Source organism: Cherax quadricarinatus, chromosome 19 (genome assembly GCF_038502225.1).
Source record: "Cherax quadricarinatus isolate ZL_2023a chromosome 19, ASM3850222v1, whole genome shotgun sequence".
Taxonomy (NCBI): domain Eukaryota; kingdom Metazoa; phylum Arthropoda; class Malacostraca; order Decapoda; family Parastacidae; genus Cherax; species Cherax quadricarinatus.
In genome coordinates this window covers 31,690,507-31,703,006 of record NC_091310.1, presented here as the reverse complement: position 1 = coordinate 31,703,006, position 12,500 = coordinate 31,690,507, and the positions used below count along the sequence as shown (strand labels likewise).

General features: G+C 42.0%; 1 protein-coding gene across 1 annotated transcript in view; it reads left to right on the top strand.

The window, feature by feature from the left end:
• The window catches only part of LOC128688105 (opioid-binding protein/cell adhesion molecule-like), a 360,262-nt gene that overhangs the window by 335,866 nt on the left and 11,896 nt on the right, over positions 1–12,500 (top strand). Inside the window, exon 7 of the mRNA XM_070086636.1 lies at positions 9,382–9,559. Within this exon, the coding sequence (XP_069942737.1) occupies positions 9,382–9,559 (178 nt within the window). The remainder of the gene's footprint in view (positions 1–9,381; positions 9,560–12,500) is intronic.

Sequence of the window (12,500 nt, the reverse complement as noted above, 5' to 3'; positions counted from 1 at the left end):
ATGATATAATAACATATTCCCTCTCGTTAATGATGTGTGCAGGCAACGAAATATGTATATACATAACGAGAGATAATTACCCTAATAACAATTTACAATGCAACTCGGACATGTTTGATCTTCATCAGATATATTTCGCTTTCATGATATTGAAAAAGAAGCAAATTAGAAACTCACGACAGGAACTTAACTACAAAAATTGTAAAAGTAATATATATATATTTATTTTAAGGAGAATGTGATTGGTAATGAATTATATTTAGTTCGGATTTTTTTAAGGAGAAAGTGATTGGTAATGAATTATATTTAGTTCGGATTTTTTTAAGGAGAATGTGATTGGTAATGAATTATATTTAGTTCGGATTTTTTTAAGGAGAATGTGATTGGTAATGAATTATATTTAGTTCGGTTATGTAAATAATTTACAGAATCTTCACTGTTCATTTGAGCACAAGTCCAAAATCATTTCGTTTATTATCATTGTTAGCTGCTATGTTGCGGGTGTGAGTGATTGATGTCTCTGTTACTCTCAATGGCATTTTTGTTTGAAAAAAAATTATTGTTTTAATGTAGTTAATAGTCATTGTCTGACGCTCGTATTTATGTCATGCTAATGAAGTTTTAATAATAGTAATAATGATAATAATAATTAATAATAATAATAATAATAATAATAATAATAATAATAATAATAATAATAATGTGGTGGTGGGGGTGGTGGTAGTGGTGGTGGGGGTGGTGGTGATGGTGGGGGTGGGGGTGGTGGTGGTGGTGGTGGTGGTGGTGGTGGTAGTGGGGGTGGTGGTGGGGTGGTGGTGGTGGTGGTGGGGGTGGTGGTGATGGTGGGGGTGGTGGTGATGGTGGGGGTGGTGGTGAGGGTGGGGGTGGTGGTGGTGGTGGGGGTAGTGGGGTGGGGGTGGTGGTGGGGTGGGGGTGGTGGTGGTGGTGGTGGTGGGGGTGGTGGGGGTGGTGGTGGGAGTGGTGGTGGGGGTGGTGGTGGTGGTGATGATGGTGGTGGGGGTGGTGGTGGTGGTGGTGGTGAGGGTGGTGGTGGCGGTGGTGGTGGTGGGGGTGGTGGTGGTGGTGGTTGTAGGGGTGGTGGTGGTGGTGGTGGTGTTGATGGTGGTGGTGGTGGTGGTTGTGGTGGTGGGCGTAGTGGTGGTGGGGTAGGTGGTGGGGGTGGTGGTGGGGGTGGTGGAGGGGGTGGTGGTGGGGGGGTGGTGGTGGTGGTGGGGGGGTGGTGGTGGTGGGGGTGGTGGTTGTGGTGGTGGTGGGGGGGTGGTGGTGGTGGTGGGGGTGGTGGGGATGGTCATGGTGGTGGGGGTGGTGGGGGTGGTGGTGGGGTGGGTGGTGGTGGGGGGTGGTGGTGGTGGTGGTGGTGGTGGGGGGGTGGTGGGGGTGGTGGTGGTGATGGTGGTGGTGGGGGTGTTGGTGGTGGTGGTGGGGGTGGTGGTGCTGGTGGTTGTGGGGTTGGTGGTGGTGGTGGTTGTGGTGGTGGTGGTTGTGGTGGTGGTGGTGTTGGTGGTGGTGTTGGTGGTGGGGGTGGTTGTGGGGTTGGTGGTGGTGGTGGTTGTGGTGGTGGTGGGGGTGATGGTGGTGGTGGTGGTGGTGGTGGTGGGTGGTGGTGGTGGTGGTGGTGGTGGTGGTGGTGGTGGTGGTGGGGTGTGTTGTGGGGTTGGTGGTGGTGGTGGTTGTGGTGGTGGTGGTGGTGGTGGTTGTGGTGGTGGTGGTGGTGGTGGTGGTGGTGGTGGTGGTGGTGGTGGTGGGGGAGGTTGTGGGGTTGGTGGTGGTGGTGGTGGTGGTGGTGGTGGTGGTGGGGGTGTGGTGGTGGTGGTTGTGGGGTGGTGGTGGTGATAATTGTGGTTGTGGGGTGGTGGTGGTGGTGGTTGTGGGGGTGGTGGGGGTGGTGGTGGTGGGGGTGGTGGGGGTGGTGGTGGGGGTGGTTGTGGTGGTGGTGGTGGTGGTGGTGATGGTGGTGGTGGTGGTGGTGGTGGTGGGGGTGGTGGTGGTGGTTGTGGGGGTGGTGGTGGTAGTGGTTGTGGGGTTGGTGGTGGTGGTGGTTGTGGTGGTGGTGGTTGTGGTGGTGGTGGTTGTGGGGGTGGTGGTGGTGGTGGTGGGGTGGTGGTGCTGGTGGTGGGGGTGGTGGTGGGGGGGTGGTGGGGGTGGTGGGGGTGGTGTTAGAACTGTTATTTACCTTACAATTAATATAATCATACATCCCACTCTTATAAAAGAGAAACGTGAGCAATTTTCATAATTTCGCCATCAGTCTGAAACATGTAAACATTCATTAAAAGCCCTTCCTCTCGTCTACATAAAAAAAAGGGAGGCTTTTGCTTTTTTTTCATTATAACATATATGGCAGCTTCACCCAGCAGCAATATCAACATAAAAGGCGGATTAGATGCTCATGAACCTTTAATTATAAGTTGACTGCATGTGTTTACGGGATTAATTTTTTTCAGCCTACTTAATAACACATAGCGATTATTGGCCTTAAGAAAGCGCTTATGGCTTTCAAAAGTGACTTCTCTTTATAGACTATTATAGAAAAAATGTTTAAGTGATTTTCAGATGAGACGATAGAGCAGAGCTTCGTTAGTGCTGTTATTGATGTTAGATCTAAGAGGAGATGGTCTCATCATAACAGGGATTAGATGGATAATTTAGAGGCATTATGAGTATGTTGTGTAGTCAGGTGCTTAAGCTGTCCTACTTCCTGGAAAGGAAGAGTGGTTAATGTAGGCCTGAAATGCTTTGTTTTAATTTGGGCATTGTCTATGTAAGGATCCTTTGTATCAGTTGCATCGTAGTGGAAAATATATTATTATTTTTATTATCATTATTTATTATTATTATTATTATTATTATTATTATTATTATTATTATTATTATTATTATTATTATTATTATTATTATTAAAGATTTGCTGGTATTCTCCCGGCCCGGGCCTTTTCCCAAGTGGTGGCCTGGCCTTGGCTCCTTGTCTTGGGAGTGTGTGAGACCTAAGTCTCCCATGGGAGGAGGTACAAGTACCTCCTCATCTTTGGGACCAATTGTCCCCAGGCCTAGCCACAAGCTAGGCCTCTCAGGTTTGCCATCCTCGCCCCAAGGGGGCTAATGGGAATGACAGTGTTGTGAGCTGCAAGCTCGGGCTCAGGCACCTACCCTACCCTAGAAGGGCTGGGCATATTGTCGATTTTATTATTATTATTATTATTATTATTATTATTATTATTATTTTTATTATTATTATTATTATTATTATTATTATTATTATTATTATTATTATTATTATTATTATTATTAATGTTATTTATTATTATTATTATTATTATTATTATTATTATTATTATTATTATTATTATTATTATTATTATCAGTGATATTACTATTATTATTATTATTATTATTATTATTATTATTATTATTATTATTATTATTATTATTATTATATGATGCGGGGAGGAGGGTGATGGGGGACTGTGTGAGCAGGGCCAGTGAACCATGGTAGTAGACTTTAGTGAAGGTGTGACACACTTCACAGAACCAGCTGTTATTGGAGCAGCGATTCGCTCTATGTAGAGCCTTATCAAGTAAAGTCTTCATAAAAACCTACACTGGGCGTGACGTAGTCTCAATAAAATCTCAGTTCTTCAATGTTTGTCTTTTATTTGCTGTAGGAGACAGTACGCCATTTCATCACAGAACCTGTGCGCCACGAGTGCCACGAGTGCCAAGTGCGATATGTCTCGCATATCACTAGGGTGCCATAGAACAAGATTGCCATAATTCCTCTGTTAAATAATTGCAAAATATCATCATTTGCCGTCATCTCCCCAAAAATGTGAACATAAATATTAAGAGTGCTGTAGGGCAAGCAAAAGCATCTTATAACTTTAGGCTGTCATAACGTTATATTCTTATACAGCTTGATGAACAATGTTCCTAGAGACCGAGTGACTGATACACACACACACACACACACACACACACACACACACACACACACACACACACACACACACACACACACACACACACACACACACACACATACACACACACACACACTCACAGTTCGAGTCTCCTGGCACTCAAACGAAATTCGAAGTTGTCACCAACAGGCACCAACTTTTCGTTCGTCCGTCCCTCCAACAAAGATATAGACCTGAAGAGGTGAGACTGGGAAATGCGAAAAAAGTGAGAGAGAAGAGAGAGAGAGAGAGAGAGAGAGAGAGAGAGAGAGAGAGAGAGAGAGAGAGAGAGAGAGAGAGAGAGAGAGAGAGAGAGAGAGAGAGAGAGAGAGAGAGAGAGAGAGAGAGAGAGAGGTGAAAGTACATATATAAGGCAAATAACAGATGTTTTCATTCTATACTGAGGCTGTCTTCAGAGAACTATCTTCTACTATCTCGACCGAGGACGGTGTACTATTCTCACCAATCACGATAGAGTGCCATCTATTACTGTCTCGACAAAGAATTACCAGCTATCATCAGATAGTAAGGGCATGGATAATAAAGCAGAAGGCATCCTCCCCATCCTCCAGTCTCTCATTCCATTGAAGACCTGAAACATGGAATAGGAAATGGGAAATACCATGTACCACAGTGGGAAGGCGGTTATTTACATATTATATGATAGGCAGCAGAGTATGGAAGGCTTGGCTACATCGTCTTCTAAATTCTATGTTCCAGACTGACACCAAATTGTTCTTCGATGTCTGGCCAGGATTCCACCGGCTACAACCTAAAGGTGGACTGTGACTATTAAAATCCTACATTTTACGAAGTTTATTTCTCAATGATTCTTCTAGGAATAAATTGTTTTGGCACACATATGTCTTAAACTTCTTGCCACGGGGTTTCATGTTCTTGTTTTGTGTAACTGTGTTATGATGTGCTTTCTAGCTATCCTTCCCGAGTATTTTAAATTGATCTATTATTGTGAGGGTTTATATTAGATCCCCTTGTAGGCTCTTTATTCTGAGTGAGAACACGTTGGATGACTTAAGTGTCTCGTCATGCACTTTGCTTCTTGAAGATGACCTGAATTTTGTTGCAGCTCTCTACATTGTGTGTGTGTGTGTGTGTGTGTGTGAGGAGAAATGTAGCAGTGAACGACCATGAGTGCCACTGCTGGTGCCAGCCCACCATGGCACTGTGCTGGCCAGGCATCGACCAACACCAGCGCTCTCTACCTCTGTGTCTGCAGGCTCTCTAACTCTCCTCCCGCACCTCTCCCTCATCTCTCCATCACTTCTCCATCTCTCTTCCTTTCAATGATAACTCTCTCTCTCTCTCTCTCTCTCTCTCTCTCTCTCTCTCTCTCTCTCTCTCTCTCTCTCTCTCTCTCTCTCTCTCTCTCTCTCTCTCTCTCTCTCTCTCCACAAGTCAATTTTTCAGCCTAAGAACTGTTATCCTACCTGAGTTCATTTTAAATTTTAGCCATAACTATGGTATACTGTCACCCCGAGCATACGACCCACAACTGTCTACTAACACCCGGGTATCTACTAACTGCTATGTGAGAAAGGGCGGCAGGTGTAAGGAAATATGTCCAATATTTCTACCCGTGCCGGGAATCGAACCCTGGACTCTCAGTTTGTGAAACGAGTGCGCTGCCAACCGAGCCATGGGACACCTCTCTCCCTCTCTCTCACTCCTTCTCTCCTCCCCTCATGCATATCCTCCACTGGCTCTCTACCACTACTAATCCCAGTGCCCCACTCTGCTAATTTCTCTTTTCTCCTCTCTTCCACCCTTTTCTTTCTCCGCTCACATCGCTCACTCCCATCTACTCTCCTTCTTCCTCCCATCCTCTTCTTTCTCTTAATATATCACTCACTGCCATCCACTATCCAAACACTCAACTATGGTGCATAATGTCTATTATCTACTTTCAACAGGATTTATAAACAATGAAGCTCCAATTAATTAATTACAAATAAAATCAATAACTTTCTTCAATTAAAATTGAATGAATAATTAAATAAATAATGAAATAAAGTCGAATCACAGTGCAATGAAAAGCTGTTAATTAAATTCTATTGTATATTCTAACTTACGTTAACGATCTATTATCTCTGGTTAAAAATAAAAGTTCACTGTTGTTAATACTATTGAAACCTTCACTGTAGAGTTGTGTGACGGTCTGACAAAGAGGAGACTAAATTATTGCTTCTTAGACACGGCCTCGTAGCCTCGTAGCCTCGTAGCCTCGTAGCCTCGTAGCCTCGTAGCCTCGATGTAGAATGCTCTTGGCACTACGGTACTATGGCCGCACCGTAGTGGCAAGCACCTATATTTAATGATATTATTCAATAAAGCAACAATTCACACGTTTTAAAAAGACCGATACATTGTGTGTAATTCAACATCTACTGTATATTTAAGTTAATTAGTTTCTATGGAAAAGTGATATTAATATGGCTCATCAGTCGAGCAAAGTAGTCGTTTGCGACTCGTATTATGTTACTTGGGAAACGCCAGTATTTTAGAATATGTCATGTCAATTCAATGAAATCTTTTAATCTAATGTTGAATAATTCTGTTTCTTAATGTCTTCCTTGTTGCTGTTGTGTTTGGGAACTGCTTTGAGAAGGAACGGATAATCAACTGCGTTCACTGAAGTGGTAAATATACATTTTTTTGGAACATAGGATTTTCATGGAAGGTTCTTACTTCTCCAACAAAACCACCTTATTTATCTATCAGAATTCATGGTGTTAGTTAATTATTCTTGAGCACAGAATACACATCTCTTTTTACACAACTTATGCCAGAACTAATAATGATAGAGAACTCTGAAATAATTGTAGCTAAATATATATATATATATGTATATATATATATATATATATATATATATATATATATATATATATATATATATATATATATATATATATATATATATATATATTCTGCCGAATAGGCAGAATTTGCGATCTTGGCTTAAATAGCAACGTTCATCTTGCCATATAGGACAAGTGAAAATTTGTGTATGCAATAATTTCGCCAAAATCATTCTAAACCTAACGAAAAAAATATATTTCACTGTGTTTGTTTAGTATTAAATTATTGTAAACAAATCTAAAATATATTTAGTTGGGTTAGGCTAAAATAAATTGCTCTTGTTACAATAAGGTTAGGTAAGTTTTCTAAGTTTCTTTTGCTGCAAAATTAAAAATTTTTACATTAACATTAATGAAAAAAATATATCTTTAAGCGTATAAGAGAAAATTTTAGAAAGGACTTAATTTTAAATGAGTTCTTGCTAACTGACCAGTTTTACGTATTCACTTTGACATATATATATATATACATTCATATATATATATATATATATATATATATATATATATATATATATATATAATATATATATATATATTTATATATAGGATGGGGTCCACCTCTGGTGTAAATTGTGGGACTCATAGCCTCTTGAGAAGTGGATAAAAGGCTTCAAGGAAGAATATTTGGATTTCTTCCTGAAGCCATTTGAATATTCCACTTCCCCTACCACCCCATCTTTTAAACTATTTTTTTTTTTACCAATAGGAATATTTTATTACATAATATGGCACAGAAGATTTAAGAGATACATTGTTGATATAAAGGTGGCATATACGGTACATGTTGTTACGTATGTATCACCGATTATAAGGCGAAAATCTCATCCAGCTCCAAGAGCTGGGGCGTGTGCCCAAAATGCAGCATACATTACCCCTTTGAACAGCCGCACTGAGCCGCTGGAACAGAAAACTAGCTGCCCTGGGATCCCTAGTTACCCTGATGAGTCTTTTTCCCAGCTCCTTAAGGAAATTAGATGCACTCTTTCCCCATGAGCCAAGGGTCTCTGAGCCTATGGGAACAAACATATAATGATGGGTAAGTTCTCCATATTTTCTAGACTTTTGGGACTCCCTAAAGCTGACAGCTGCCCCTCCTTCCTCCCTGGTGTATTGGAGATAGGTATCAGCCAAGGTAGATGCACATGTATAGTCCCACACCACCTGCTTCCCATCTGTCCAGGCTTGAAGGGTGATACCATCTGGACGCTTCTGGCTGCCGTCAGATCTGCATAGTTTAGGTGGCTCCCTTACTGCTGGGCATCCAGCTGTTGTGAGGCTCCTCTTGATAATGTTATTAACCTCCTCATGTCTTGCAATCTTTCCCTCGGATTTACGGCACACAAGACCATGGTACCCGAATCGGTCTGCTGCTTCACTGCCACAAATACACCTGTGTTCGGCGAGAATAGGGCGGCAAGTCTGAAGGGCAACACCGATGCGGATGGTCTGTGGGTCGAGGCGTGTGCCAAGGCTGGGAGTTGGGAACAGCCAACAGAAAGTCCCCAGCATGAGGGCTCTCACTGCCAGGAGGCGGGCTCTATCCTTCCTGACACACTCTGAAGCATCGTTGAGGCTATATTTTCCACTATTGGACCATCCCAGTGCGATTGTATGTAGTTGTTGGGGGGAGGGGGCAGGTCTGGTTTCTGAGCCCGTTAGATTATCCCAGATCATTGCTCCGTCAATGAATTTTTGAATTTTTGGTCCTGGGCTCCAATCTTGTCCCTAAGATGTTCAGGGAGAATCGCTGCTACAAGCTCTCTGGATGCAATACACGAGGACAGAAAAGCAGGTAACGCAATCTGTGATGACTTGCGGACACCAATGCCTCCTAGTCTGACTGGAAGTGTAGCTTGGTTCCACTGCCCGTCTTCTAGAGTAAGGTTAAGTACTTTCGTAAAAATCTGCCTCAGAATACTGTCATATTCGTGCAGTATAGGGTTATCATATGAAGGTGCACATCTTAGGAAATATGTCAACCTGGGCAGACTCAAGCACTTTGTGAGAAGGTACAAGGCATCGTGGGTGTCCAGATTGCCTATTCGTTGTTCCATTCTCCTTATATATATATAATATATATTTATATATATATATATATATATATATATATATATATATATATATATATATTATATATATGTATATATGTATATATATATATATATATATATATATATGTGTGTGAGTGTGTGTTTATGTGTGTGTGTATGTGTGTGTGTATGTGTATGTGTGTGGGGGTGTGTGTCTGTGTGTGTGTGGGTGTGTGTGTGTGTGTGTGTGTGTGTGTGTGTGTGTGTGTGTGTGTGTGTGTGTGTGTACTGTTTCCTCTACCACATCACTAATAAAACTTTTCATTTGACACAGAACACAAAGCCGAGGTACCAGTGAGCATCAGTGCATGTCACCCGTTTCTCTTCTCTGCGTATTGAAGATCATAAATCACATCATCTCACTCACCTGTCTCCTCCGCACTTAGTGAGAGATCATTACCACAGGCTCTTCTGTCTGTTTCCTCCCTACAGCTCCGGTGGTGGAGATCATAGACGAGAGAGGAGCCTCGGTTCACGAGAAGTTCTACAAGACAGGCAGCACCATCGAACTCAAATGCACCATCAGCCAGATGCCGCAAGCACAGACGTTTATACTCTGGCGCCACGGTGACCACATGCTCAACTACGACACATCTAGAGGGGGGATTAGGTGAGTGTGTACGTGGATTTCAATGCATCGAGGGGATGCTAGGTTAGTGTGTTTCGTGATTCAGTGCATCGAGGGGATGCTAGGAGAGAATCTGTCGAGATTCATCGAGCTTAGGGAATATTAGGAGAATTTGTAACGGAAATCAGCGAAGACGCTGAGGGGATGTTAGACGAGCCTGTGAGTGTTATTCATTGGGTTCAGGAGATGTTAAGCGAATGTATGGTGGGATTCAGAAAACTTGAGGGATGGTAGGTGCATACCGGTATTCAATGAGTTGTGGAGGATGGTAGGTGATTGCATTTAGGTATTCACTGAGTTGAAGGGACGTTATACGAACTACAGTCGTTTCTGCTTATTTTAGAAGATGTAAGATTTAAGAGCATTTAGGTGAGTTTTTGGGAGTAATTAGTGAGTACGGCAAGTATCACGACGGTAGTGGACAGGCTTCCAGAAATATTTATTCAGTTTTCCGAAGGTAAATAATGAACTAATGGTAGTACTGAATAAGATTTTTGAAGTATTAGGTATTATTTTATTGTATTTTGTGAGTTTAGGGCGCATGAGAAAAGGTAAAACAATATTATGTGGCCTTAAACACAATAATGTAGTATGATCAGACAGTAGTTAATTGATTCAGTAAATATTAAATTAACTCTGGAGTAATTCGTGATTTAATGATTGCATTAAATTAATTTAAGCATTTTATATTCATTTATGTGTCATTTTTTGAGGATAATATATGCTTTTCGAAGGCGTAAATGAAGTGCACTTTGTGAAGGGAGCATTTTCTAATGAAAGACTGATGAAAATATTAGTGGTGTAGGGCTGGTCGAATTTTTTTTTTACACGTTTTAGTATTAAAGAATTTTCGGTGAGAAATCTCTCAAGTTAGCACTTTTCTTCTCAAGTATAAATGGTTGTTAATGAGAAGCAGGTTGAAAATTAATTAGATTAGGACTAATTAATGTATTCTTGTTTATAGGGCTAACGTTGTGGGATGTCGTTTATATCGTGTAATAAGGAAGAGATTAAATAAGGATGAGAATTCAGCATTGTGTGGTGTTGCGTGAGCTGTGGTGCGTGTGGTGACAGCATTAAACCAGTCTTTCAGAGAGGCCGAGGTTGCATGCATCGTGGTGCAACATGGATAACAAGGAAGGGAGGGAGAGTGAGGTGAGAGAGAGGGGGAGGAGAGACGAGAGAAGATGAGAGAAGGGGAGGTGAGACGAAAGAGGGTGAGGGAAATGGAAGCGAGGTGAAAGAGAGAGGGAAGAGGAGATCAGAGAAGAGGAAAGTTAGAAAAGAGAAGAGATGACAGAGAAGTGAGGGAAGGGGAGGGAGACGAGAGGTGAGAGAACGAGATACGTGGGAAGGGGACAGAGCATGAAACAAAGGTAAGGAAGAGAAGGAGAACCCTAAGAAGGAAGGAAAGGAAACCTCTCTCACAAAAGCGGGGTTCACACGCAACTAGTAATGCTACCTATGCGTTCCTTGGTTGACTTCAGAATCTCGTCCACAAGAGTCCATCTGAGAGACGTAACACTCATGGGATACACGTCAAGGCTGAAGCATCTGAGGGGATGATTACAGATCGTGTGGGGGGGAAGGGAAAGAATGATTACAAAGCGTGGGAGAGGGGTTGGGATGATTGCAAACCTTGGGGAAGGGGAGGGTTGGGGGAGTTAACAATCTTTGTGCTCAATTATGATAAGGTCACGGGCTCAGATGTGTGAGTCTTTTGACACTAAACCTCAACGAACTGTCTCGTTATATTTAGGGATTTTACCCTATCAGCAGCAATATTGATGTAGGTAAGAGAGAGAGAGCGAGAGAGAGAGAGAGAGAGAGAGAGAGAGAGAGAGAGAGAGAGAGAGAGAGAGAGAGAGAGAGAGAGAGAGACAGAGAGAGAGAGAGAGAGAGATAGATAGAGATAATAGGATAAAACACAAAAATCCATGAAAAATATTTGACATTTACACTCTGAAGCCGAAGTTAGAAAACCTCCTGATTGGGGAATATTAACACTAAACGTAAAGTGTGGCAAATATAGACCAGGTAAGTGATAATTAATTATAGTAACACATATTATAAATACGTTAAAAAAAATCCTTAATCTCAAATTCAGAAATGAAATACATTAAGACAGATATAATTAATTACTATTTTATAGATAGGTGAATTCTCCCATAAACTCAAGAAAAATCGTAATGAACGACTGTTAGTGAATAAACAGAAAATTGGACGTTGACTCGAACCGTGATGCTGGCATGTAGCAAGCCCAGTGCTGTACCACTGAACCACATGGCTATCAGCTTGAAGACTTTCAGACGGCAGTACTCTTGACTTGTCTATATCAGCTGCACCAACTGTGACCTTACTTTCCCTCTACGCAGCCTCAAAAGACTTCATGCCCTCGAGATAAGTCGAAATGAACGATTGTCAATTAATAAACAAAAGAAAGAATGGGGATTCGATGCGTAATCCAGGTACGCAGCAGGTCCAGCGCTGGACCTCTGAGCCACGAAACTTAAAAAAGGAAGATTGTATCATGAAACCTTCTGGCGCTGCGGGAAGTGACAGTAGTGTCACTGTTGGTGCTGCTGATAGTCAGGTCACAACTATGCTATCTGCAAAATCTTCTCATTACAAGCCTCTTGGCTTAGTGGTACAGTGTTGGGTCTGCTATATACCTGGCCCACGGACCGAGTCCATATACATTCTTCTGCTTATTCAAAATTTCCCAAGTTAATAATTAAATTTCTTAACAGCTAATCTTAAACGTAGATGCACAGGAGCATAACTTTGCCTTTTTAAGTAGTCCAGTAAATTGATAAATAAGCGGTAGATAAATTGCATTCGAATAAAGTCACAAATTGCTTCTCAGTACTCACTGACCTCTTAACAGTAACTGGTCAACACAAGTCAATTCCTCTGGCGCAGA